Source organism: Semicossyphus pulcher, unplaced genomic scaffold, assembly GCF_022749685.1.
Source record: "Semicossyphus pulcher isolate SPU_LCO1_2020_fin unplaced genomic scaffold, fSemPul1.0.p SCAF_18, whole genome shotgun sequence".
Classification (NCBI taxonomy): Eukaryota; Metazoa; Chordata; class Actinopteri; order Labriformes; family Labridae; genus Semicossyphus; species Semicossyphus pulcher.
The window spans coordinates 4,905,994-4,930,187 of record NW_027211691.1 but is presented as its reverse complement, the minus strand read 5'-3'; the positions used below and the strand labels follow the sequence as shown (position 1 = coordinate 4,930,187).

The 24,194-nt window shown below is 41.3% G+C and overlaps 1 protein-coding gene across 4 annotated transcripts in view; it reads left to right on the top strand.

Annotated features, from left to right (window-relative positions):
- The window catches only part of slc12a7b (solute carrier family 12 member 7b), a 78,035-nt gene extending 58,513 nt beyond the window's left edge, over positions 1-19,522 (top strand). For 2 of the 4 annotated variants that reach the window (XM_069666934.1, XM_069666936.1), the window contains exons 9-25: positions 391-558; positions 675-773; positions 1,486-1,543; positions 2,503-2,677; positions 2,784-2,902; positions 3,082-3,180; positions 4,539-4,658; positions 4,936-5,040; positions 7,182-7,350; positions 7,990-8,185; positions 8,348-8,517; positions 9,702-9,833; positions 10,073-10,180; positions 13,077-13,252; positions 14,939-14,953; positions 15,907-16,040; positions 17,076-19,522. In XM_069666934.1, the coding sequence (XP_069523035.1) occupies positions 391-558; positions 675-773; positions 1,486-1,543; positions 2,503-2,677; positions 2,784-2,902; positions 3,082-3,180; positions 4,539-4,658; positions 4,936-5,040; positions 7,182-7,350; positions 7,990-8,185; positions 8,348-8,517; positions 9,702-9,833; positions 10,073-10,180; positions 13,077-13,252; positions 14,939-14,953; positions 15,907-16,040; positions 17,076-17,167 (2,135 nt within the window). In that variant the 3' untranslated portion in view covers positions 17,168-19,522. Of the gene's footprint in view, positions 1-390; positions 559-674; positions 774-1,485; positions 1,544-2,502; positions 2,678-2,783; positions 2,903-3,081; positions 3,181-4,538; positions 4,659-4,935; positions 5,041-7,181; positions 7,351-7,989; positions 8,186-8,347; positions 8,518-9,701; positions 9,834-10,072; positions 10,181-10,581; positions 10,699-13,076; positions 13,253-14,938; positions 14,954-15,906; positions 16,041-17,075 lie in introns of all 4 variants that reach the window. The other 2 variants (XM_069666937.1, XM_069666935.1) reach the window with 2 other exon arrangements.
- Positions 19,523-24,194: the final 4,672 nt, after the last annotated feature.

The window sequence follows — 24,194 nt, the reverse complement described above, 5'->3', positions numbered from 1 at the left end:
CGCTTGTTTAAATGAATCTGAGTTAACACCATTCAGAATGAGGACACAGTTACACTGTTGTTCAGCCTGATCCAAGCCCGATGGGCTGATCCAAGCCAGAGCCAGCCCTTTTTATCAAACAGGAAAGTTGTAAGTCGACTCTTAAAATTATAGAGGGTGTCTGCCTCCCGGACCCTGACTCAAAGGAGATAGAGGGCCTGATAATTGAAGGCTCTACCTCCCATAATACATACTACAGTTACTTAACTACTTTCTCCTGTCAAACCTCTGTACACGATACCCATAATATTTTCTTTTGGGTGAATTACTGCACATATTGCTTCATAAATTGCTTTTTTAATCCTTAGCCTTTGTTGTTTGTCTAATTTATCTGACTTCCCTCTCTTATAGAAAATATGTGGTCCGAGTACGGCCCGTCAGGTACTAAGGTAGAAAACAAGAATTTAGATTCTATTGCTGGAGGTGACCCTTCCCAGGACATCTACATGCCTTATGTTGTCAATGATATCGCCACCTTCTTCACACTGCTGGTCGGCATCTACTTCCCGTCTGTTACTGGTGAGTGACAAAAAGTAACACACACACGCCATCATGTGGATACTATTATTGGTTTTTTACTTATTTTCTATTGACATAAATTGTAGTGTATAAATATTTATGTCATTCCCCTCCAGGTATCATGGCAGGTTCAAACCGGTCAGGTGACCTGCGGGACGCCCAGAAGTCCATCCCTATTGGAACCATCATGGCAATCGCTACCACCTCCTTCATCTGTATCCTTCAGCCTGTTTTGTGCCCCAGTTTCAGAGCATGGATCGCTTTGCCTTCTAGAGCTTCATAAATCAGAACTGATGTGTTCAGAAAGTTATCTTTCGATCACAACAGCTTCAAGATTCAGGCTGCTGGTAGTAGAGCCCGACCGATACTAGATTTTAGAACTAAAAGAGATGCGCACTCTGCCAGCGATAGGGACGGTCCTCATTTCCTATCATGCCTGCTGACACCTAGTGCTTATTGAGAAGTTTGCTGTTTTATGTTCCAAAATGCAAATATATTAATATTTTTTGTTAGTATTTGTAATGTGTCTGTTCAGAACATAGGTTCTGCATATGGCATATGTTGGCAATTGTCATTTTTGTGCTGCTTCATACAGTAGCTGTAACTACGAGTGAGGTGGCTGCTACATTTCTTGACTCCAGCTGTATTTTATGTGAGGAGCGATGGTTCTGGCTCACACGTGTAACTATAAATACAGCGCCCTCTGTTTGTTAGTAGACATAATGACACTGCCTTACACTTGTCCAGGCATCATTATGTTTTTCATTCTGCTAAAATTCAAATATTAATATCAGAACATATAAGAGTGCCATGCCCAAACACAATAGAGCAGGTACCACACATTTTTGTACAGTTTGTCTAACAGTTTACACTAAAGTGAAAGGAGACTTTCTCTATGGTGCTACTTTCCTCAACAGTGCTTTCCAGACGTCACCTGCGTGGTGCTATTTGGTGCCTGCATTGAGGGAGTTCTGCTGAGAGATAAGTAAGAGTTAAACACTGAGCACATACTCTAATAAACTGTACACATGTTGTTTGCCAAATGGACATGTCATAAAAGAAGGAATTAGAAGAAACAGTGTGTGTCATTAAGGTTACAATCCCCCTTCTTATTCGTATCATCTCTTGAGGGCAGATGAATCCGGGCACAAATGCCCCTTCCAAATGTCTTGCGTTCATGTGATGTGAATGAACCACTGTGCACTCTCAAACACCTGTTTATCCTCTTTTTATTAGTCATGAGATGATCATTCTTAAAGGCTGAAGTCATAACGCTTTTTTTTTGTAAGCCTTTATTTAGACAGGTAATCTCATTGAGACACGTGGTCTCATTCTCAAGAGAGACCTGCTTAGAAAGCAGCAACAACGCAGAGTTACACACAGACAGGACATTCAATACAGACACACAAAACAATTATAAAACCATTAAAGTGATAAATGCAGAATTGTCAATAACATGGTACATGTACAGGTTAAGTGAATTCTACTTTTATAGTATAGTATCTCTCAGTATCTTCTCTTAGGCCCTTATCCTTGAAAGACAGAAAAGAGACAAACAGCATTTATAAGCAGGTCTTCCTGGGTCTGAAAAACCTGCGTCAATGTGCTAATTTCTGTGGGCAAGGGGAATAAGTTCTCTTCTCCTCCAAAACAAACACACCTGGTTAACAAAGCTAGTAGGAAAACTGTTAATTTACAATAAAAAACCTGGGTTTCTTCAGTGCTCAGCGGTCTGGCTTTGTGGTCTGCAAGATGAGCTGCTGTTAACTAAATGATGTAGTACTCAGCTACATTTATTCGTGATTTTGGTCTTTTCAAAGGATTTCTCAAAAGTAACAAAAGAAAGTAAATCACAGCACTCTTTTATATTAAGTGAATTTTAACATCTGAATTTAGTTCTTGTCTGTGGTCAAACTGAGGTATATGATTGTTTTTCTGCCGCAGATTTGGTGACTCTGTGAAAGGAAACCTTGTTATAGGCACGCTATCATGGCCGTCACCATGGGTCATTGTGATTGGCTCGTTCTTTTCCTGCTGTGGGGCGGGGCTACAGAGTTTGACTGGCGCCCCGCGACTCCTGCAGGCCATCGCACGAGACGGCATCGTACCTTTCTTACAGGTTTGACACCTACAGTCTATAGAAACATGGTCAAAGCCATCTGCACTCTCATGTGCTGATGTTCGGTTTTCACATGACTGTGTGTGTGTGTGTGTGTGTGTTTTAGGTGTTTGGTCACGGGAAAGCTAACGGAGAACCTACCTGGGCTCTGCTGCTGACTGCTGGGATCTGTGAGATCGGCATCCTCATCGCCTCCCTGGATGCTGTGGCTCCTATTCTCTCCATGTACGTGTCTGTTTTCATTATTTAGCATTATTGCACGCTATTTTTCCATAAAATCTGATCACCAGATAAAGTCTGTAATCTCTAAAGTATTTGTCTTAAAGCTGCTTATAGTAGGTCATAAAGTGGAGATTTAGATGATCAGCAAGCTCTTTTTTTTACTTGTTGTCTGCCTTCCACAGGTTTTTCCTCATGTGCTACTTGTTTGTTAACCTGGCCTGTGCGGTTCAGACCCTGCTGCGGACGCCTAACTGGAGACCACGGTTCAAATACTATCACTGGTGGGTGATGAATTTAGCAAGAAGTGTTGTAGTATTCAAATCCGACCCGAGTCCTGATTTTCGGGATGTGTGACTCAACTTGGAATAGAGCTCTGATGACTTGGACTTGGACTCTGTCTTGCGCATTGACTGCATTCGGACTAGGAAGACGGAGAGGAGGGCTCTGACCTATTTAATGATACGGACTGTTTCATTATTTTGAATCATAGTTATTCCTTGTAAGTTATTCATGCGTTCAGCTGCATGCACGTTCTCTTGCCGTCTTGTTCAGCAACAGTTCCAGCTCCACGAGTTGTGCGTTTTGCTTTCAGGGATTTTACACCAAATGTTAGAAAGCTACTTGGATATTTTTTGACTGCAAGTGCACAAAAACAATATCCGCATACTTGGATGGTGTGTGATGTTAATTGAACCGAAGTTTATGTACAGCTATGTTACTCTCACATTGTAAATATGTAGATATATGTATGCAGCATTGGGTGTGTCGTGGTGATGCGTTGATGGCAGTCATGTCACTGTGGATTGGGCTAAGGGGGTCTTGAAACAAATTTGAAAACTTTTGTTAATAGCGGGTGGTTGCAGGTATTTTTGAGTTTATTAGACACCTGCAGTGATCCCACCACAGCAGAAACGATGAGTGCTTCTCCCCGGCGTGGTGCGCATTCACACACGACGCACAGCAGTGTATCTCTAGACATGCAGACAGGATCAGATTAAAAGCTATGTGTTTTCTACACATCCAAAAGGTCCCACACAGTCAGTTGAGGTTCATACAGTGAAATAGTTGCGTCCTCCTCATAAACCCTGAGCTCCATCAGAGCTGTCTTCAAAGTTTTATTTCAGATGTTTCAGAAAGTTTATGCAGTTCCTGTCAGTTTATAAGCGTTTAAGCAGCAAAACATACAACTTGAAAGTGTTTTAAATGTGTGTGATATTTGCTGCATGTGACAATACTACTACAATACTCGACTACAACACTGCTTGCAAATGATTTACTCTCTCACTCAAGGAAAGAGAATGATATTTAATGCTCTCAAAATTCTGCATTTCTTACAATTTGTCGGGCTTATTTAACCTATCAGGGACCTCCTTCTGAGATGACACACTGAACCCTGTCACAACCACACACACACACCTGTTCAGTTTGGTTTGTGTGATGATGACCTTCACAGAGATTACTTCAGGACAGCACTATTGTTAGCATCAGATTTCATTGTTTTATTTAAGTTCAAAGCCTCTCAGCTGTCTGTTTTGAGCAGGTTTCATTTCAGGTTTCATGGATATGCAGAAACCTGAAACAGTTATTATGTAAATATATGATATATGGTATGTAGTTAATGTGGTGTTTTCTCCTGCAGGGCTCTGTCCTTCCTGGGAATGAGCTTGTGTCTTGCTCTCATGTTCATCTCCTCCTGGTATTATGCTATTGTGGCCATGGTCATCGCTAGCTGCATCTACAAATACATCGAATACAGAGGGTAAGAGATGCTTTATATGCAGTGTGCAGGAAATTCTTTACAAGGCAAAGTTTGAATATTGACACCTTAAAGTGCAGCAACTACAATTTTAAATGCAGACTGCACACAGATGTAGTAACTTGGATCACATCATATTAACAGGAAGCGCATATTAAGCACAGACAGTAAGAACAGTAAAACAAAATACTGTGAAATCAGTGTAAGAACTTTGAGATCCATCCACTGGCAGTGGTTTTGCTTCTTGTTTATTTGATTGTCGATCATTTGTTGGTTTCAGGGCAGAGAAGGAGTGGGGAGACGGCATCCGTGGTCTGTCTCTCAATGCCGCACGCTACGCCCTCATTCGCCTTGAGGAGGCTCCACCGCACACTAAGAACTGGAGGTACAGTATTGTCTGTGTGCATGTGTGAGTGTGTTTCATATGGACGTGGTTACAGTTGACACAGGCCCACCTGTCACTGCTGGGGTGGACGAAACACAGACAGGAATAGAAGGAGGCTGCGTTTGATTAATCTCGTGGTGGTCCACCTAATCTTATGGAAAAGGTTGACGAGCCCCTTCATACTGTACAGAAGCCCGCGCTGGCTGACCTTGTGGACTACCTCTTCGAAAGCCAAACAAGTTTCATTAACTTTCTTGGCACATTCAGTGTGGATACTCTTCTTGGGGATTTCATGTTTCTAGTTATACAGATGGTTCTTATTGAAGGTTAATGTTTTCTGGCCCTTCTCTGTAAGGTCCCTATTAAACTCTAGTTAAAGGGGAAGTCCTTTTTTTAAATCTTGGTCTTATTTTAACACATTTTAGTGACTAAATGACCAAAACATACAAACATTTTTAGAATTGCTTCAGTAGATTGCTTCCCCCTGCAGCATGAAACAAGCTGTAATGGCTCCACTGTAATCACTAGTCACTGTGCCAGTGACAGGCTGAGATTGTCAGTCAACATTACAGAAGGTTTCCCTAAAGAGACATTTTGGTTAAAATAGTTTTTTTTATAGTAGCAACATCTGTTATATTGCTCTCTTCATAGCCACCAGATTATATTGCCCAAAAAAGTACCTGAACAAACATTGGAGATACTAGCACACTGCTGCCTCGACCAGTTAGTGTGTTTGTATTGTTATTTGACTCTGGTGATTTAAAGGTTGAGCTCTTATCAAACACAACATAATTAGGGCCTGTGTCCACTGATGGCAGCACCCACGACCTCAATTTCAGAGCGCTTCTCACCGGCGCTTACTGTTGCTAGGTTACGAAAGTTGCCTGGCAGCACTTCCGCTTCCCTCGATAAGTCCGTTTTAAATTGTTCTGTATGCGTCATATTTGCTTTTATTCTAGGAAATTCTAATATTAATAAAAACAATAGAAAGGGATCGTGTCCTGGCGTCAGCAGCAGCTTTACACTTGGAAATTTACTCTCGAAAAAACAAAGGATTAGCTTCTCCTCTGCCATTGTTGTTGACAAAGGTATCGTAAGTCTCACCTCTTCTTGATTTTGATTGATGAGGGAGCAATGACATTGACGAGCGCAGCAGTGTTCCAAAAGAACAGCGACAAAAAACTGCTGATGCAGAGGGCGTCTTTGCGCTGAGGTTGCTGAACTGCATTGGTTTTGTACAGAAAATAGGCAGCACAAAAAATTGCTCTTAGACCTAACATAAACAAATGGACAGGTTGAGGCAGTGGTAGACAGCAAGTCCTGTGTTCTGCAAGGCAAAATTAATGTTTTTGTCAATAGAGTTTGGTAGCTTTGGAGAGAGCACTGAAATGGCTGCTTGTGGTTAAATTGGATCTTACTTTCACAAAAAGGTTTATCTCTGTCTGTCTCTGTCTTCATATTTTCTATAACGTTGTCAGACACTTATGGAGCGACGCCTGCAAGTTAGTTCAGGCAGGCAACTCAAGCTGCCCTGGTTTCACACTTGATATTCATCATTCTCCTAAATCACCTGACAGACACTTCCTCCCAGTTTGGCGGTCTAATCTGCAAGATTTCCAGTCTCACCCTCTGCTGTGTCATTGCCACTGCTGCCCTGCACTAGTACTGCACTCATACTTTCAGCCTGACCACCACCCCAGTATCCACCTGCAGGCTCCGGCTAGGGGGGTTTAAAATAATATCTCATCACTCTTCAAGTTTCTGCATATAAAATAAATCTGCAGGGAGTTATGAGGTCGGAGCAATAAACATTTCAAACTATTACAAACATGAGTTGTCTGACTGAACTAAGAATAACAATCTGAGCCAGTGGCAAAAACAAGCACTTTTAGTCAATGTGTTTTGATTGGTCGCAGAGATTATAATGCAGCCATACAGCCTGTTTTGTAGCTGTTGGGTGAAAAAATCTACTGAAGCAATTCCACAACTTTTTGTACCTATTTATCATTTAAACCCCAAAATATATAAGGAGCAGGGGCCAGGTTGACTTGAGATATAAGGATCCATCCACGTCTCCTGTACCCTGCAGAGACTAATATCTGACTTATTACCTCTTTCTCTTTTTCTCTTGTTGTGCCCAGGCCTCAGGTGTTGGTGCTCCTGAACCTGGACTCAGATCAAGGAGTCAAACACCCTCGTCTGCTGTCCCTCACCACTCAGCTGAAGGCAGGGAAAGGTTTGACGATAGTGGGAAACGTTTTGGAGGGAACCTATCTCACAAAAGAGGCAGAGGCCAAGAAGGCTGAGCAGGTAAAGTAGAAATGCTGACACTTACATATGCAAAAATGCGAAATACAAATGCAAGCGCAAGTATGTTGTCAGTCATGTTGATGCTTCCAGCAGCTCAACACTCACAGTTGCTGATGAAGTAATAAATGTGTTTCATACTGCCTCATGTGTTGTGCTGGCGATTCATTGTGAAGCATTAAAGCCAAAATCAACCAAATGTTTTGTTTCTATTTGGGCAGTGTTTCAAATTCACCTCTTGACCTCCAAGCAAATCTGTTATGTCATCCCAGGATTTACAGTCATGACGAGCATGTTAGATAAACTCTGCCATCTACTGGTCAAAGTGCGCAAGTCATTTGATTGCTCCTGCAACCTGATCTGACTGTGTCCTCAAAAGCATTTTTAATCATCGGATTACTCTTTCTGCAGAATCAATCGAGTGCAGAAAATAAATTCCAGCTTACACAGACTGCTGTATTCATGGGCATTGTTCAGACCCATCAGTAAGAATTGTCCTGGATGGATGATAATGAGAGTGCTGGATGTAAATTTGAGGGAGGGGTTCGGCTCACTATTATGGGAATCAAACAGGGAATCACAAATACTTTCCTTCCTCCTTCATGCTTAATGTTTGCTGTTTTTTTTTCCTTTTCTGTCCAGAACATTAAGTCTACCATGTCAGCAGAGCGAACAAAAGGCTTCTGTCATGTCGTGGTGTCTTCAAACCTCAGAGATGGTTTCTCCCACCTCATCCAGTCTGCGGGGCTGGGAGGCATGAAGCACAACACAGTCCTGATGGCCTGGCCCGGGACCTGGAGGCAGTCCAATGACCCGCAGTCATGGAAGAATTTCATAGGTACAGAATGGGGGACAGTATGAAATAAATATGAATATAAACATAAAGAAAGGCATAAGAAGAATTACTAATACATCCTACACTGTGTAGTTGCACACTGGCTTATCCATGCATACACCCAATGTCCCTTATGCACACTCTGTTTCTTCTATGTCCATTCAGAGACGGTGCGGGAGACCACAGCAACCCATCACGCTTTGCTGGTGGCGAAGAACGTGGACAGTTTCCCCACTAACCAGGACCGCCTGGGGGAGGGCACCATCGACGTGTGGTGGGTGGTTCACGATGGAGGCATGCTGATGCTGCTGCCCTTCCTGCTGCGACAGCACAAGGTTGGTGTTTGTGTGTGTTAGTTGTAAGTTTGGTTTATCTTTGAGACATCCTTAAAATCTGGTATTTCTTTAACCTGGGCAATATTTTGAATATTTTGTGTCAACCTGATTAAAATTTCTGTTCAGCCAGCAACAGTAACACAGGCTGTAATGGCTGCAATATAATCCCTGGGGCCAAAGGAGTTCGCTCAAAGTACTTTCACTCAAAGTGCTTGTTTTTGCCACTGACAGGCTCCGATTTGTGTCTGATGGTCACAGTCGCTTTGGGATTTACCTTTTTTTTTAAGAATTAGATGCTTTTTTGTCCAGCCAGTATCAGCCGTTACTTAAATCTATTTAAAGCTAACAGACTCCTCTGACAAAAACAGTCATTTTACCTCACAAAAGACTTGCTTTTCTACTGCTGCCTAGATCAGTTAGTGTGTGTGTGCTACTGTGTGTCACATAAGGCCCCGTGTCCACATAGCGCCTTTTTCTGGCAGGGCACTGGGGAGCGCTGGGATGAATCGTTGTGCAGTGAGAGAAAAAAGCACTGCAGGCAGGTTTTGTTTCTGTGACAACAATAAGTTCAACTTACTACACAACTAACAACAACCTAAGAACGCGTAGGGCGATAAAAGCACAACACTTACCAACAACATTTAATGTCCGGCCGATCTGCTCTCACAAATGGGCTTTTCGGTCTCTATTGTGATACTGTTTGTTTGTCATATCATCGCTCCGGGTAGACAGAAACGGCCAAAACATTTTGCTCCTCCATGTTTGGTGGTAACCAGGGTGACGAGCGGCGCCCTATCTGACTGGTTGCCTGAAAAAAGCAAGCGACAACACCAGCATATTTCTGAAAAGTACAGAGCCTTTCAACTAGAAGCGCTCGGAGCGGCTGCACAAAAAAGGCCGAGTGCTCGGAAAAAAGACTTTTTCTCTAGGCGGCCGCATACGCTTTGTCCTTATTGGGAACAACTGAAAGAAGACAATGGCGCTCAGACAAAAGGCGCTATGTGGACACGGTGCCTATATTGTAATAGATCTGAACTTGCCATTTAAACACCCAAGCCACAAAGTATCATAACTTTGATTGGATGCTTTTTTTCACTTAACTATGTCTCTATCCCTGACTGACAGTCTGTCATGTTTTCCCTTTCTGCCTCGTTCTGTAATAACTTACCCCGTCCCGCCTGCAGGTGTGGAGAAAGTGCAAGATGCGTATCTTCACTGTGGCCCAGATGGATGACAACAGCATTCAAATGAAGAAAGATCTCCAGATGTTCCTTTACCACCTTCGGCTGGATGCAGAAGTGGAAGTGGTGGAGATGGTGAGGCTTTGTTCGATGCATTACATCCTGTAATGGTAGTAATGCATCACTGCATTGAATCAGGCTTTATGTGTTGAGGTTTACCAAGAACCGGAGGTAAGACTAAAACTTGCTGTGGAGGCTGCAGTTTTGCAAATTGGAGAGCTGTTGAGAATTGGCTGAGGTTTTCCATTAGGCAATATCCAGTCACTCCAAACTATACTGATTGTTATACTGTGTTTTTGCCCTCTTCTGTGCAGCATGACAATGACATCTCAGCCTTCACCTATGAGAAGACGCTTGTGATGGAGCAGAGGTCTCAGATGCTGAAACAGATGCAGCTTTCCAGGACTGAGAGGGAGAGAGAGGTAACGTACCTGTCATCTACCTGGACACAACGCTGCACTCAGAGTCACTTCGTCTCGGTAGATGCATTCTAACACAGGAGAACACAGTTTCTCATTGTGTGTCTTAGATTAGATGCTAACACGATTAGCTCAGAAACATCTTCAAGAAGATGGCTTTTATTGTTATTGAATGATGTTTGCATTTTGCTCCCTGTGAGTGTGTTAGGGTTTCATCACAACACATCCCTTAGTAGCTTCAATATCACAATGGTTAGATTATGCAGAATGTCAAAGGAGTTATTTTGGTTGTTTCCGTAAATAACAGACTCCAAAATTAAACTCAAACACTCTGCATTAAATGACAATTGGCCCCTTTCCCTGTTCATCTACCATCGCCTCTCTGGGCCACCAACACCGTTCAGATTCAGAGTATCACTGACGAATCGCGTAGCTCGATCCGGAGGAAGAACCAGGACGCTGCCCAGAGCACCGACCTCAGCCGGCAGTCCTCACAGATGGAGGACACTCAGGAGGATGAGGTAGCCAATTACGTCGAACCACTAGTCCCTCAATGTTAGACTCACAGGCCCGTCTTCACAAAGCTGGATCTTTGGCTGCAGATTGAGGGACTTATTACATCATGGTGTAATATTTGGACTCCCAGATGTCATAAATAGATCCTTTCTGTTTGCATGAAGCTTAGCTGGTTTGTAGTTATAATTATATAAAGACCGACCTTTGAAATGAGAGATGAAGCTACACACTGAGAGTAGGAGTGATTATCAAGAATGAGCTGTATTTAATCATCATGTAGGAAAAGATCAAGTTGTTCATACTGTTTACGAGTACGAGCTCCGTGACTTAGATGTTACATCAGAGTTGAAGCTGCTCCATAGCTAACCTAGCTAGCCAGGACCAGTTTGTCCACATAAAATGCACCAGTGTGAAGTCAATTTACCCCAGGAAAACAGCCAGCTATTAAACCTTTGAGTCTGAAAGGTGCCATTAGACCTTTTGGGAAAAACAAGCTTATAAACAGCCAAGAGAGAGAAGCTGGTTCATGATCTCCGATAGCATCTATCTTGTACATCTGAAAAGTAAACCACAAGTCCAGACTGGCCTAACAGTAGTGCTACTAACTGTCATTGAGAGCTGCTTTGTGAATACCAGCCAGCCGCACCCTGAAACTGCTGCCCGACTCCCCATTACCTCCATGATCCCAGTTATTCCTCACCTCCCAAAAACATGCGAGTGAAAAGAGTTCACAGTATTGTCTCAGAAACATGAAAGAGATGTTTGTCGTCTGCATAGAGAAAAAATTACTCTCCTGAAGCTCAGTTGTTCTTTGAGCTGCATGCTAATGTTAGCATGCTAATAGAGAGTCAGCGCACAAAGTACAGCTACAAAGACGTTAAGCTTCTGTACAGAGCCGCTTGTTTGATCGAGGTAACTACAGTTTAACAGTCTTATAAAACTGCTAAAGACTTCAGGAATGATTTACAAGTACGTTTTTACCCAGGAGGGGTTTATTCTCACTATTCTGAACTGACAATACTGTCCTCTTTTTATTTATTTTAGTTACCAGAGTCACTTCCCCGGTCATCTCCATGTTATTATCTCCCAACCTCCTGCCACTCATACCTGTAACCAGTGTTCATACTGCACAAACAGCATGTATTAAAGGTCAATAAAGATATTCAGTATGTAATAATTTAATCAGGAAGCTCTGAATATGTTACGAAGTTAGCCTGCTGCTTTTTTAGGATACATTATGAGTTCACAGATATGGAAACTTTAATGACTGTAGTGATTGTTTTAGTTACGTCTCCTCTCGCCGTTCGTCCTCTACTCTGCTAATTCGAACTGATCAGCTGCAGGAGCCGGATTTGTTCGACAGAGCTGTCAATCATCCTTTTGACAGCATCAAATATACTTAAATCAGCATGATAAGAACTTACTATAATGACATGAAGCCATGTGTGAGAAAAATGTATTTGACGTGTATTTTGATTTTATAGTTTGACTCATGTCCCATCTGTTAACATGGAGGAGGTGGGCTTTATGACCTATAGTGCAGCCAGTCAGCAGGGGGCACTAGAGAGGTTTTGGCTTCGCTTTTAATGTCCGTCATGTCGTCCATCTTTTTATACAGTCTATGGTACCAAGAAACACTATTAAGAACATTGTTCATATCTATGACGACGACGATGATAATAAACCCATAGTTGTCACCCTTGGTCGTAGGCTGTGGTTATATAACTGTTGACATTCGTGTCTGTAACACACACAGGACCAGAAGTCAGCAGAGGTCTTGTTATGCAACAAAACTACGTCATTGTTATTATATTATTCAATAATGTTTAATCCCACTCTGCTGTGCTATGCTGTTCTTTATTAATGCCTGCACTACCCCTGTATTATACGCTTATAGGACTGCTTTATGTTTGTTTAAGTTGAGCATGCAGAATAGCTTTGAAATCCATTTGGACACTTGTGCATCAAACCCACCGCTGCTCTGTTCTTGAGAGTCAGACAAATGTTGTGTTTGAACCCGGAAACATCGTCTTGTGATGCCCGATGTGCAGTATATTTGTTCTTATATAGTATATGTGTGTGGTTGAAGTAGTTCTTCCTTTGTCTTGGTTTTATATTATCCATCATGTTTTATTTCTCACACTCTTGCACCCTTTCATCAGCTCTCTTTTTTATTCCTTACTCACCACCATCCACCTTCTACAATGTTCCATCTGTTTCCATGAACGCCTCTCTTTTATCTTCTCGGCATTATCTTCGACTCTTCATTTCTTCCTTGTCATCCTGTCATGCATCCTTCACTCCTTAACATCCCCATCATCTTAACAGCTTTTCATCCATATAGTTAATTTTGTTCTATCTTCTCCTTCCCCCTTCACTTCAGGCCCAGCTCATCCATGACAGAAACACAGCATCTCACGCTGCGATAAACGACAAGGCCGACGCTGGACCCGAGCGAGTTCACATGACCTGGACCAAGGACAAGCTCTTCACGGAGCGCAATCGTAACCGCGAGTGCAACGCCAACGTGGCTGTGCGGGACTTGTTTAACATGAAACCGTAAGTACACATTCGACTGAACACCACCATAAAAACAGCCTCTGTACAGTCGTAGCTGAAGAGATAAAAGGAAGGAAAAATGAAAGTTTTGCTCTGTAACTTTTAGTCTAATTCTGGTATTTTTAAATATTGCCGCTATTTTTTACATAGATTGGAGTCTAAATGATTAATAGGTACAAAGAGTTTTCAAATTGCCACTTCAGATTGCTTAAGGCGGCAACCGCAAGACGGGCAGCTATGAATGAAACGTAATCTTTTGGGAATAATGCACCCAATCAAAGTATGCCCACTAAAAGTTGACCCAGGTCAAATGACTCTGCCGTAGACCCGGGTAATTATTGCCTCGGCTCCAATTGGCAGTGATGGGAACACCAAACCTGTGTCTTCTGACGTTACTTCCAGTCCCTTCAGCGTCAGGACTCCAAATTAGATGTGTACAAATTGAGAGTCAATAGCCATGAAATGCTCATTTCTCACTACACGTACTCGGTTATTTTGGCTGCAGCGGCAATAAAACAATAAGAGAACACAGTTACTATCTCACAGTACAATGACTATTTAAAACAGTGATGCCCTCAGATGTTTTACAACAAAATCAAAGAAGTTTGGACTTCTCATGCGAGGGGAAATAAGAGGAAATTTGCAGAAAAAGTTGCGGCAATTGGTTGAATTTGCATGAATTTGCAGGAAGCCAACTTTGCAACTTCCTGGAGGGACTGCTTTCTGTAATGCTCTCAGACACTTAAAATAACAATACGAACTTGCAGCAGCAAAAACAAGCACCTTTAGTGGACTTACTTTAATTGGGCGCATTTGCTCCAACGGATTAAGTTGCAGCCATTACAGCCTGTTTCACAGTTGTTGGCTAAAGCAATCTACTGGAGAAATTCCAAAACGCTTTGTACCTGTAAGTAATTTAGACCCCAAAATATATAAAGAAATAATAAATAAATAGGGCCCAGTTTAAAAGTAGCAGAATTCCTCTCTTATTTCAACAAAATTAGAGGAATATGAAGTGTACTGTATACTCCACAGAAAGATACTATGACGATGGTGGTACAAAACATGATGTTGTTGCATGTGCCGTGAGAGAGACGTTTGCACCATTTTGAATTTGTGTTTCCAAAATACATGAATTAGTGTTAGAAGCATCTGAAGATTAAAGCACAGCACATAAAGTAACTATAAATACTTCAGGATGGTGCCAAAGCCTCAGTGCAGGAGGACAGCATGTTTAGATGTAGTGGTGGTAGATGTCAGGAGGCTGGCAGGGTGAAATGGGACAACTATGTGCATGGTGTGAGCATTCAGGCTGCATTTGGTGTGTGCGCATTCCAGCCATTTCAGTCTTAGTGCATGGCCAGACCACGCAGACCACATGCACACCATTTTGCTGTGTAGACTAACACTTTTTCATCCAATACTGTCCACACTATGAGTTCATCAGGTGTGTCCCAGTCCGACTGATTGGCCTATAAAGTGTGCTATTTAAATACGTCATCGTAAACAGGAAGAAATGGGGGCTACCTTTTGGCGAAGCCTCACATCAAACGGCTCCACTTTGGGAGTCACGACGAGCCGTTTGGGACAGTTGGAAGCATGCTGTGTGGTGGAGTGAGCTGGAGAGCTGATGTAGGAAGCATCTAAGCCTGTTTCTGTTGTTCTGTCCCATTTTCCTCCTTCTAGAGAGTGGGAGAGTCTGTAAGTCGCATTCTCTTTGCCCTAGGCCATATGTGTGTTCAGCTGCTGTGGTGGCCGTAGCTTTGTTCAGTGTCCTCCAGCTCGTGTGCTCGTACCTCTGTGTGTGTGCATGTCCTCGTTTGTATGTCTTAATATGCATGGACTTCCTGTTTGAGCATCAGAAAGCTTTTTCTTTTGGTTATATTTGCATGGAATATCGATGTCGTTGATGTATGCCTGAGCAAATCTGCTTTCCAATTGACTTTTTAAAAGATTGGCATTTATAAAAAACATGTTTATTAGGTCTTAACATTTTTTAAAAAAAGTGTTTTTTCACATTCAGACGAATGGAAAGCAGAATTTTGTGGAATGCGCTTGTTTTTATCCATCATGTAATTTGCTTTCTGGCAGTTGACATCTCATGCTTCTTGCTTTGTGATCTAACGATGTGAATGATAAAGAGGCAACATTTAAAGAAGTAGTAGATGGAACATCCTACTGTTATAATAAATAATTATAATATAAGTAAACGGGATTAACTAGTTCGGAAGAAAGCATGTACAGATGGCGATGTCAAATTAAACAATAATGAAACTGCATCATGTTGGATTTCAGGGTGTGATGCTGCACGTCCTCATGGTCTTTAAATGCTGCCTCTTTATTTGCAATTGTTTGCTTCAGTCCCTTAAGTCTGCTTGTTTTATCATTTGTGTTAACATACAGATACAGATGTAAATGATTGTGTTATACTGGTTCAGGCTTTTTTGCTAAAGTTAGTAGTGACTATAAACTTTGAAACAATTCAGAAAAACATCCTGTTATGTAAGGTTAGTACAGAAGTCCTAGAAACAAGCTCATTGCATGACTAGTCCTTGTTTAATCAGTAATGACATTTAGGCTTTAGTTTAGTTAAGTCTGGTTGATAGTTTTCTTCAGGGCTGTCCGTTCTCACTTTGACCTTCCTGTCCAACCAGGAACCAGTCAAATGTCCGTCGGATGCACACAGCTGTCAAGCTGAACGAGGTGGTGGTGAACAAGTCGCAGGGAGCTCACCTGGTTCTGCTCAACATGCCTGGACCCCCCAGGAACAAAGGAGGAGACGAAAACTGTATCCTTAAAGCAGCTTCAAGCCATATTTACAACGTTTAAACAGTATGTAATGTGGAAGGGGTTGCAGGTAGAGATACACCTACAGAGGAGGGTAGTTGTGCTTCGATAGCTAGGTGATAAGTAGTTAGGTGAGCCTTACAATTCAATCTATTGATCTGTTTCTCAGGGAGCTTTCTGGCACTGATTTTGCTGCCTTGCTGAACTTGTTGGCTTTCCCGTTTCATTCGATTGCAGTTCAGTACCCGAACTGCGGATTCTACTGAGCTGTTCCTGCCAATCCTGTCTTTCTACTTGAATTTTACCTTAACAAAGGCCAGTTTAAATATGTTCGCTTTTATTGACATTGGAAAAGGGACCTTAATTAATGTACAGGTGAAAACCGTATGGGCAGAGAGACAGACAGAGATAGAGATCGCACCAGAAGTTATTTATTTATTTTTTATAATGTACTTATAGCTGAGGGAAGACTTAAGACTACGTTTATTTTTTCAGCGGAAATCAGCCTTGTGAGTGACTTTATCTTCCAAACAACGGCCCTGGAAAAACATCCTCTAGGTGGCTTCAGACTTCACGCATGGAAGCTGTTAAGATGGCAGTCTAAAGCCACCAATTACACTCTGCTCACGTGTGCAGTCTGAAGCTGCCCTAGAGAGGAAAATGACACTCCAACCTCTTATTTTTATTATGAATTTATTAAACATTCATTATAACACACACATTGAAGTGGAAACACAAAGGGCGAGCCTGAGGAAGAAAAGGACAAAGTGAAAGTACTGATTGTGGTCGTTTGTCGTCCCATTTAGTTGGTTTGCAGCACAGTATTGCAATATTGTGTTTCTTGTGATAGCCTTACTTTTCCCACTCTCATAACATCGTCTCCAGCAGCATCAAACAGAAGTGTACTGTGGAAAATTAAAAAAAAATGCTGTACACCATCTCCTCAGCACCAGTTAGGATGCTACAGAATGATGTTGTGCTGTACTGCTTTGTGTTTGTCTGAGTATGTTTTCTACCTTGACTGCTGCCTCCCCAGACATGGAGTTCCTGGAGGTTCTCCTCGAGGGTCTGAACCGGGTCCTCCTGGTGCGTGGCGGTGGGCGTGAAGTCATCACCATCTACTCTTAAACAAAAAAAACTCTCACGCCCCCCCCTGCACTCATGGGCTGTTGCCGTGGATTCTGGTCACCGGGCATTTTTTCTGGAAAGAAGCCTGATTTGGTTTTTTTATGAAGGGCAGGGATTGTTGGAAGGCGGGACCACTTGTGATTGACAGATTGTCTGAAGGACCTCAGGATGAAGGAAACAGTTAGCGTTGAAAGATTTGACTGGCTGAGAGTGCGAGCACAGTGTGTCCACGCTGGGCCACCGTACCCCTGCACATGGAAGATAGAGCATAGAGACACTTTATATTGTTCATTTAAAAACGTTCTGTTCTGTTACATTTCATATTTTTCCCTCGTGTGTCGATGTTGTCAAGTTACTGACGCTCACTGTGTAAAGATAAGCAAAGAAGTGAATGTGTGCTGTTGCTATGAACCTCGTAGTCTTTCATGCTGTCCGATGTACTCGAGTCTGGACCTGAGAAAAACAAGTTACGACAAGTTACTGTGACAGCACATGCTGAATTTTTACATACAGTTTGGGGATCTCGGTGTTCTGGATCACCGTTTGTACTGAATGATTTCATTTAAAACTTTTAAGAAACTGGAAACAGTCTGACATAGAGAAAGGACAACAGTCAGAAGCTGCTTAAACATCCTGGTTAGGTTGTCAGTAAACATCCTCCATAAAGCAGCTTCTGTAGTTGTAGCGTTCTGTGGTTGTTTGCCTTGTCCATGATGTAGTAAAGGACCAGCAGGGAGGATGTTGAGCAGGCATCAGATGTTGGATAAACTTCCTCTATATTGGTGGGAACATTTCAGATATCGGGTACTGATACTTTTACCGTCGGTCTACATTTCCCGTGTCAGAGAACTCGATTGTTTTAATAGGGAAAATAGCCATAGTTAATATTGTAAGCTTTACAGAATGCACATGTAAACAAACATATTTATGGGGTGTAAAGTAGTGCTCAGCGGGGATAGATTTTTTAAATCGCTGTGAAACAGTGCGGTAGCTTCATTAAAGGTAGATCGGCTAATTGGTTTCTCACATTGCCTTCAGAACTGTTGGCATTTAACAAACTCTGTAAAGCACAAATTGACACATAAATTAGTGTAATTCTTCCCTTATGGATGTAGTTGCAGCACTGTTGACTTTGCACTACCGATCTTTCAGCACTTAATCCATTGTATACCGGTTCTGTGACGGCTTCTTCTGGTCGATCCACCACTATATTGTTCAGATACACGAGCTCGTGAAAAAATGGTGCAGACAGCAAGTAATCCCATATTATTTAATACTCATGTTTCAATGTTGCTTTTATAATATTTTAGCAGACATAAATCTTTAGGCTTTGAGTCCCAGACTGAGTAACGTGTAGGAGAAAAAGTGCCAAAACGAAAGAAACTGTGGAAGTATTAAAAATGCATCTTCAAGCTTCTGCTTTTACAATGACAATCTGTCCCATAAATAAGAAGCACAATTAACTTCTTCTAAATGATGGAGCTCCTCATCCCAGTCTGAATCATTTTCAATTCTGCTTATGAATAATTAAAGAAAATAGTGCAATATCTCGGGCATTTCAAACCTTCTATTGGTCTAAAAGGAGCAAGAAGAGTGACTTAGGTGTCAGGGGAAAGAAGGAAGCCTCCCCTTTCCATGTGTACCTCCACAGTTTCTTTTAACGATTAGCTGTGCAGTATTTTGTAAAGCAGAAAGTCATATTTCCCTGCACGTCTTCGCAGAGGAGTGAGAACTTCTGACCGTCAGTTATGCAACATCTGTGTTTTGTTGTGTTTTTGTTCAGTTGTTGATGTATGCCTGTGTAACTCTAGTTATGGTCTATGTAGTGTTTGTTACATTATAATTGATCTTCTGTTACTTTAAGTGTTAATTGTCAGTGTGATTTGTATGCAAGGAGGCAAAGCGAGGCGGTATGTGTGGAAAGGCGGCAGCACCTGTCCGGTTTTTGTGTTTTTGTTCCGACCCATCAGAAACACATCGTGCACCAACACACAGGACTGAACACCCCTCAGGATACTGCAGCACCCTGGAAGGAGAGACGTGAGCGAGGCAACCAGGGTACAAATAAACAGTTTAAATAACTCTGTCAATATATGAAGTTCAAACTATTTCAGTTTCGTTATTAAGTTTTGTATTTTAGCCATCAAAGTTAAAACAGAATTCTGTATAAATAAATTTCAAATTAGTTTTACAAAGTTTGAAACATTGAAAATTGTTGTGATAAATTATTAAAGAGTTACTTTTTGTTTTTAATTTGGTTACTGAGCTGAGTAGCGTTAGCTGTCCATAAAGAAAACATTGAATTCATGAAACTCAAAAGAAAAGATGCTGAATAAAAGAAAAAACAGGATGTCATCAGTGTGTGTTGAACATTTCTAATGTTTGAGTGACTGGAGAAAGTTATCTACCTCAAGGAGTCACTGAGGCTCGGCGGAAGAAATAAAAGCTTGTTCAAACACATCTCTCTTTCAGAATTGATGTTACATGTAGATTCGTGGGAGGAAAAAGGCCTCTGCTATGTGAGAGGACCAGCAGAATTGTGTGCATGTGTGTGAATGCATGTGTGTGTCTTTGTGCATACTGTTTGAAGGTGAAGCTGTGCTGTGTGAGGTGTTTCTGCTGTTGTCCCGCTCAGCTGTGGAGGCCTCATGGGCTGGAGCAGGAAGTCACTTGTGGGCGCACATGTAGAGGAAGGTAGCCCTGTAAATTGTATTTGTGCCTCTCTGAGTAATTATTAAAAAGTGCTGAAATAAACTTAAACGTGTCTGTCTTTGGATTTTATTAACAAAACAGTCACACTGGTTCTATTTTTGTTATAATTTACTTCCTTGAACAGGGGTATGGCATTTAATGTGCATGTTTGTTCATGTAAGACAGGAAGCATCTGTATATTACAATTCATGAAGAAAATATAACTTCACCAAATGTAGTTTTAAGACCTGCTGGCTTTGTTGAGGTATTTTATCCAGGGTTCTGGGAAGGAGGCGCCAACCATCTGTTGAAACTGTGATATAGGAGAAACAAGGGAAACAGTTAGTTAATGTAAGTAACCCATTTGTTTTTAACTCTGGAGAGGAGATTGCCGCATAAAACTGTTATTTGTGACGCTTTGTTTTGCGTTTTAAAACCTATTATACTTTATTTTCTTTTTTGATAATGGAAACTTTTATTTTGAAAGGATGAAAAGTGACACACTGCACACCTGAGCAATGGCTTTGGTTTAAGCAGCCACACAGTCCATATTGCAGTTTTTGCTGGGAAAAGGCACAAAAAATATACGGTTAGATTTAGAAAAAAAGATACTGGTTTTAGTAAATGTACAGTAATAATTTTAAACCCTGTCTTCATAATTTCTGCTGTATATTTTTGTAGTGTACATATACAGTCTATGTGTTGATGTAATAAACAGAGTGAACATGGTTCCAATTAAAAGTTTTTGCTATGTGAACCGCAGAGTGGGTTAATCTTAATGCACACGAGGTGCTACATAGATATAACCATATTGTATGATATACTGTTTGTTATGATTTTATATGTTTAATATTAAAATTACAATAATTGTATAATTATATAATTATGACATTTTATTTTCCATGAATCCAAGAATGTCTCTCCTTATGACTCCTGCATTTACAAAAAGCTCCAGTTTTCACTAACTTTAACTCTACTAGCCAAACTAGCTTTTTAAACCTTGCTTAAATATTAGAGCCGTTTTAGTTAAGCGACTGTTGGTGTTGACAGAAGCAATAAATACTTGTGTTAAGTTAGAGAAGCCTTGTTGTTCTTGATTTATTCAGGTTTCCAGTTCAGTATCAGACCACGAGTCATGATATACGACTTTGCTTTGGATGTGTTACAACAAAAGAGATATACTTTTTAGAAAATTATAACAGTTCTGTACACAGGAATAGTTTTGTTAATATGCGTAGATAAATGACATATTCTATACTGAATAAAACCATCGTAGCTATCGTGTCGAACATCCCTCCGTGTCCCTAATTTGTAAAAATGTGGCCAAGGTTTAAAAAATACCAAACTTCTTGAGTAATTTGTTCTTTTCAGTCTCAAGCAGTGATGAAACAACAATCACCTGATTGTAGTCATTTGTTTACTTGTTACTTGTTTGAATTCATAAATCCTTCATGAGGCAGGAGAGTGCATTTGTTCCCAAACAAAGGGGAGTGAGGTGAAACGGTAGAGAGAAGGTTCAAGGAGTTAAATGTTTTATGTTTAAGCAGCCCCAAAGAGGCATACGGTTAGTTTAGACAGAAATATTGCATGTTTAACTATGGTTTGTATTTTAATGTTTTGAATTTAAATAACTCTAACGCTAACAAAGTTTAAAAGAGTTAGATATTTTTGCCCCAATTAATAGCCTATTCTTTTGTATTTCTGTGTGTTTTGTAGCCATCTCTTACGTTAGTTTTGTGGGGGGGTTTTAAAGTCATCAGTTGAAGTGTCTGACCATCTTAGCTAAAAATGTTTTTTGGCAGTAATGGTGAAAGAGCACCTGAATAGTCACATTTAGCCACCAGAGGGCAGCGTTGCCTTCACTTTAAATTGCCTTCATGCAGTAGCTTCATGAGAAGAAATGAAGCCACTCATATAGATTTTTCTGAAACCAAACATGGGCACCTTTTTACATCAGAGATAAATTCCAAATGCAGATCATCATAATGACATGTAAAATGGCCTGCACAACTCCACCAGCATCATCTGTATTTCTGTACATCTATATTTTTATCCCCTCTGCTGTGGGAGGTGACGGCCTCCTCCTGCACCATCTGCACCTCCCCTTCTATCTAACTGGACAATCAGCTCTGCAGCACTGACAGGCCTGACCCGACTGGTCACATGCTCTGTCTCAAACAAACAAACTGTACCAACATCTGATTCAATTAGAGCGTGACCATGACAGAGAGAGAGAGAGAGGGGGGAGTTGTGTCAGAGCATGATGCTCTTCATGTCTGCAGACCTTTATAGTTAAGTTCTGCTGTCATTATTATTGATCATGCAGCCATTATGTTCAGTGCAGACAGAAGTATTGACTCCTTTTAAAAGCTAACAGTGGCTGCTGGGCTTACTGTAAGTCGTGTTGCTGTAACTTTAGGGAGGGAGTTATGTAGTGACGATTGCAACAAACAGCCGGGACCTGAACTCCGTTACCACATATTCAAAAATACTTCAGCTGCTCGTTTTTTTTCATTGAAGGAAATAAATCCACAGTCACATTCTGCAAGATATTCTCTGACACGCTTTGGCTCTGAGTGACCTTTGACCTCTTGCAGCCTTTGGTTGCATTGCACCACTTTCTCTGCACAATCTGTCAGTCCAAAGTACTGTCACTCTTCTGTTTGCTCTCTGCATTGCTGACCAGATCGATAAGTGAGGCGGTATGCTGACAGCACAACCTGACGTGTGTCGACGCTGGACAAATGTGTGTGTGAGGCCAAGACTTAAAGGCACAAGAAATATTCTTATTGATCCTCTTCAGCAGCAGCAGCAGCAGCAGCAGCAGCAGCAGCACTGCCATGTGCACGAACAGTTAACTGATAGGAGCATTTCAGTGTTATACTTTACGCTCTTGCTATATTGATTCAAGCTATGACATTCAGCTTTTTCCCATCCACTGAAATGTTGCTGATTAATTCCTTCAGCTGGATTTCAGTCGAGGGCTTGCCAGGTAAAAGGATGTCAAAGCAAAGGAGGCAAGCTTAAGATGGACCTTAAACAGATCAACTATACAGAACTGAACACAAATATTCAGCAAAATTGGGCAATTATTGAAAAAAAAACTGAGATACGTCGAGGCTACAGGATGGGAAAATGTCATATAACTATCACGAGAGAGAAGAGTTCGTTCAGTGGATCTTTTAAACAAAGGATTCATGTTTAAAAGCTCTAAAGTGGTCTTAAAAAATAAAAAGGTAATGATGAAAAAATGTGTTGATCCAACTTAACTTCTGAATGGTGAACATGAAAAATCACCTGACAGATTAGACATGCAAAATTAACTCTACACAAATGGTTCACTCCAAGAACCACCCTTTGCTGTGGGAGGCGTTTGGTACAAGTTTTGGCATTCAACAACAGTTATTGTGCCAGTTACATTTTTTACATGGTGAAGGCCTGACATCCTAAGAAGCAACACCTGCTTGGGAATTTTTTTTAAAATTTTGCTGGTGACTGAGGCGGTCATTATTACGGTAGCCCTAAGCGGACATGCATCCATACACTTTATTTACTCCATTTTCCCGGGATGACGCGTAATTTCCGGTTGTTTCTCGAGATCTCGACTTATTTATCTCGACGCTGCACCACCATAACGTCAGGTGATCTTAACTCGTATCCCCAGAGCTGCAAAAGCACAAAACAAACAGAAATTAGTGAACTTACTTCGTTAGTGTGGGCAATGGCAGCATGGCATGTCCTGGTCTGTAATATCACAGTGAGCAGCCTGTTGTTCTGTTTTCTAGATCGCTGTTAAATGATCCTGTTATCACAATATAAATAAGTCGATATCTAAAAAACAACAAGTGGAAATGACTTGTTATCACGGAAAAACAGTGTAGATAAAAGGTATGGAAGCATGTGCCTCTAGGGCTTCCGTACCTTATACAAAATGTTAGATTAGGTATCCTGGTGCTCCCCAGCAGCTCACCTGGCAGGGTTTTTTTTCTGACTCTCCATCTGTCTCTGTTGAATCAAAATTGGACTGCCAAAACTAAAATAATTTAGTATTAGAATTACTGCAGTTGCAGTAAAGACAGACATTAACTTTAGCATTGGGCAAATTCATGGATCTTTAATACTCTTCTGCACAGTAGTTTTAGGTCAAGTATACCAAATCAAAGCCTTGGCAAAAACCTGGGTGAGGTGTCCGTTCCATTAACCCAAGAGGAAGAGGATGGAAGGAGGAGAGCAGCACACAGTGGACTCAGCCATGATGATGTGCTAATCCTCTCTCCACTTTAAAGGCTCCTGATCCCTGCTCCAGGCTGCAGAGAAGCTCAACTCCATCATTTCT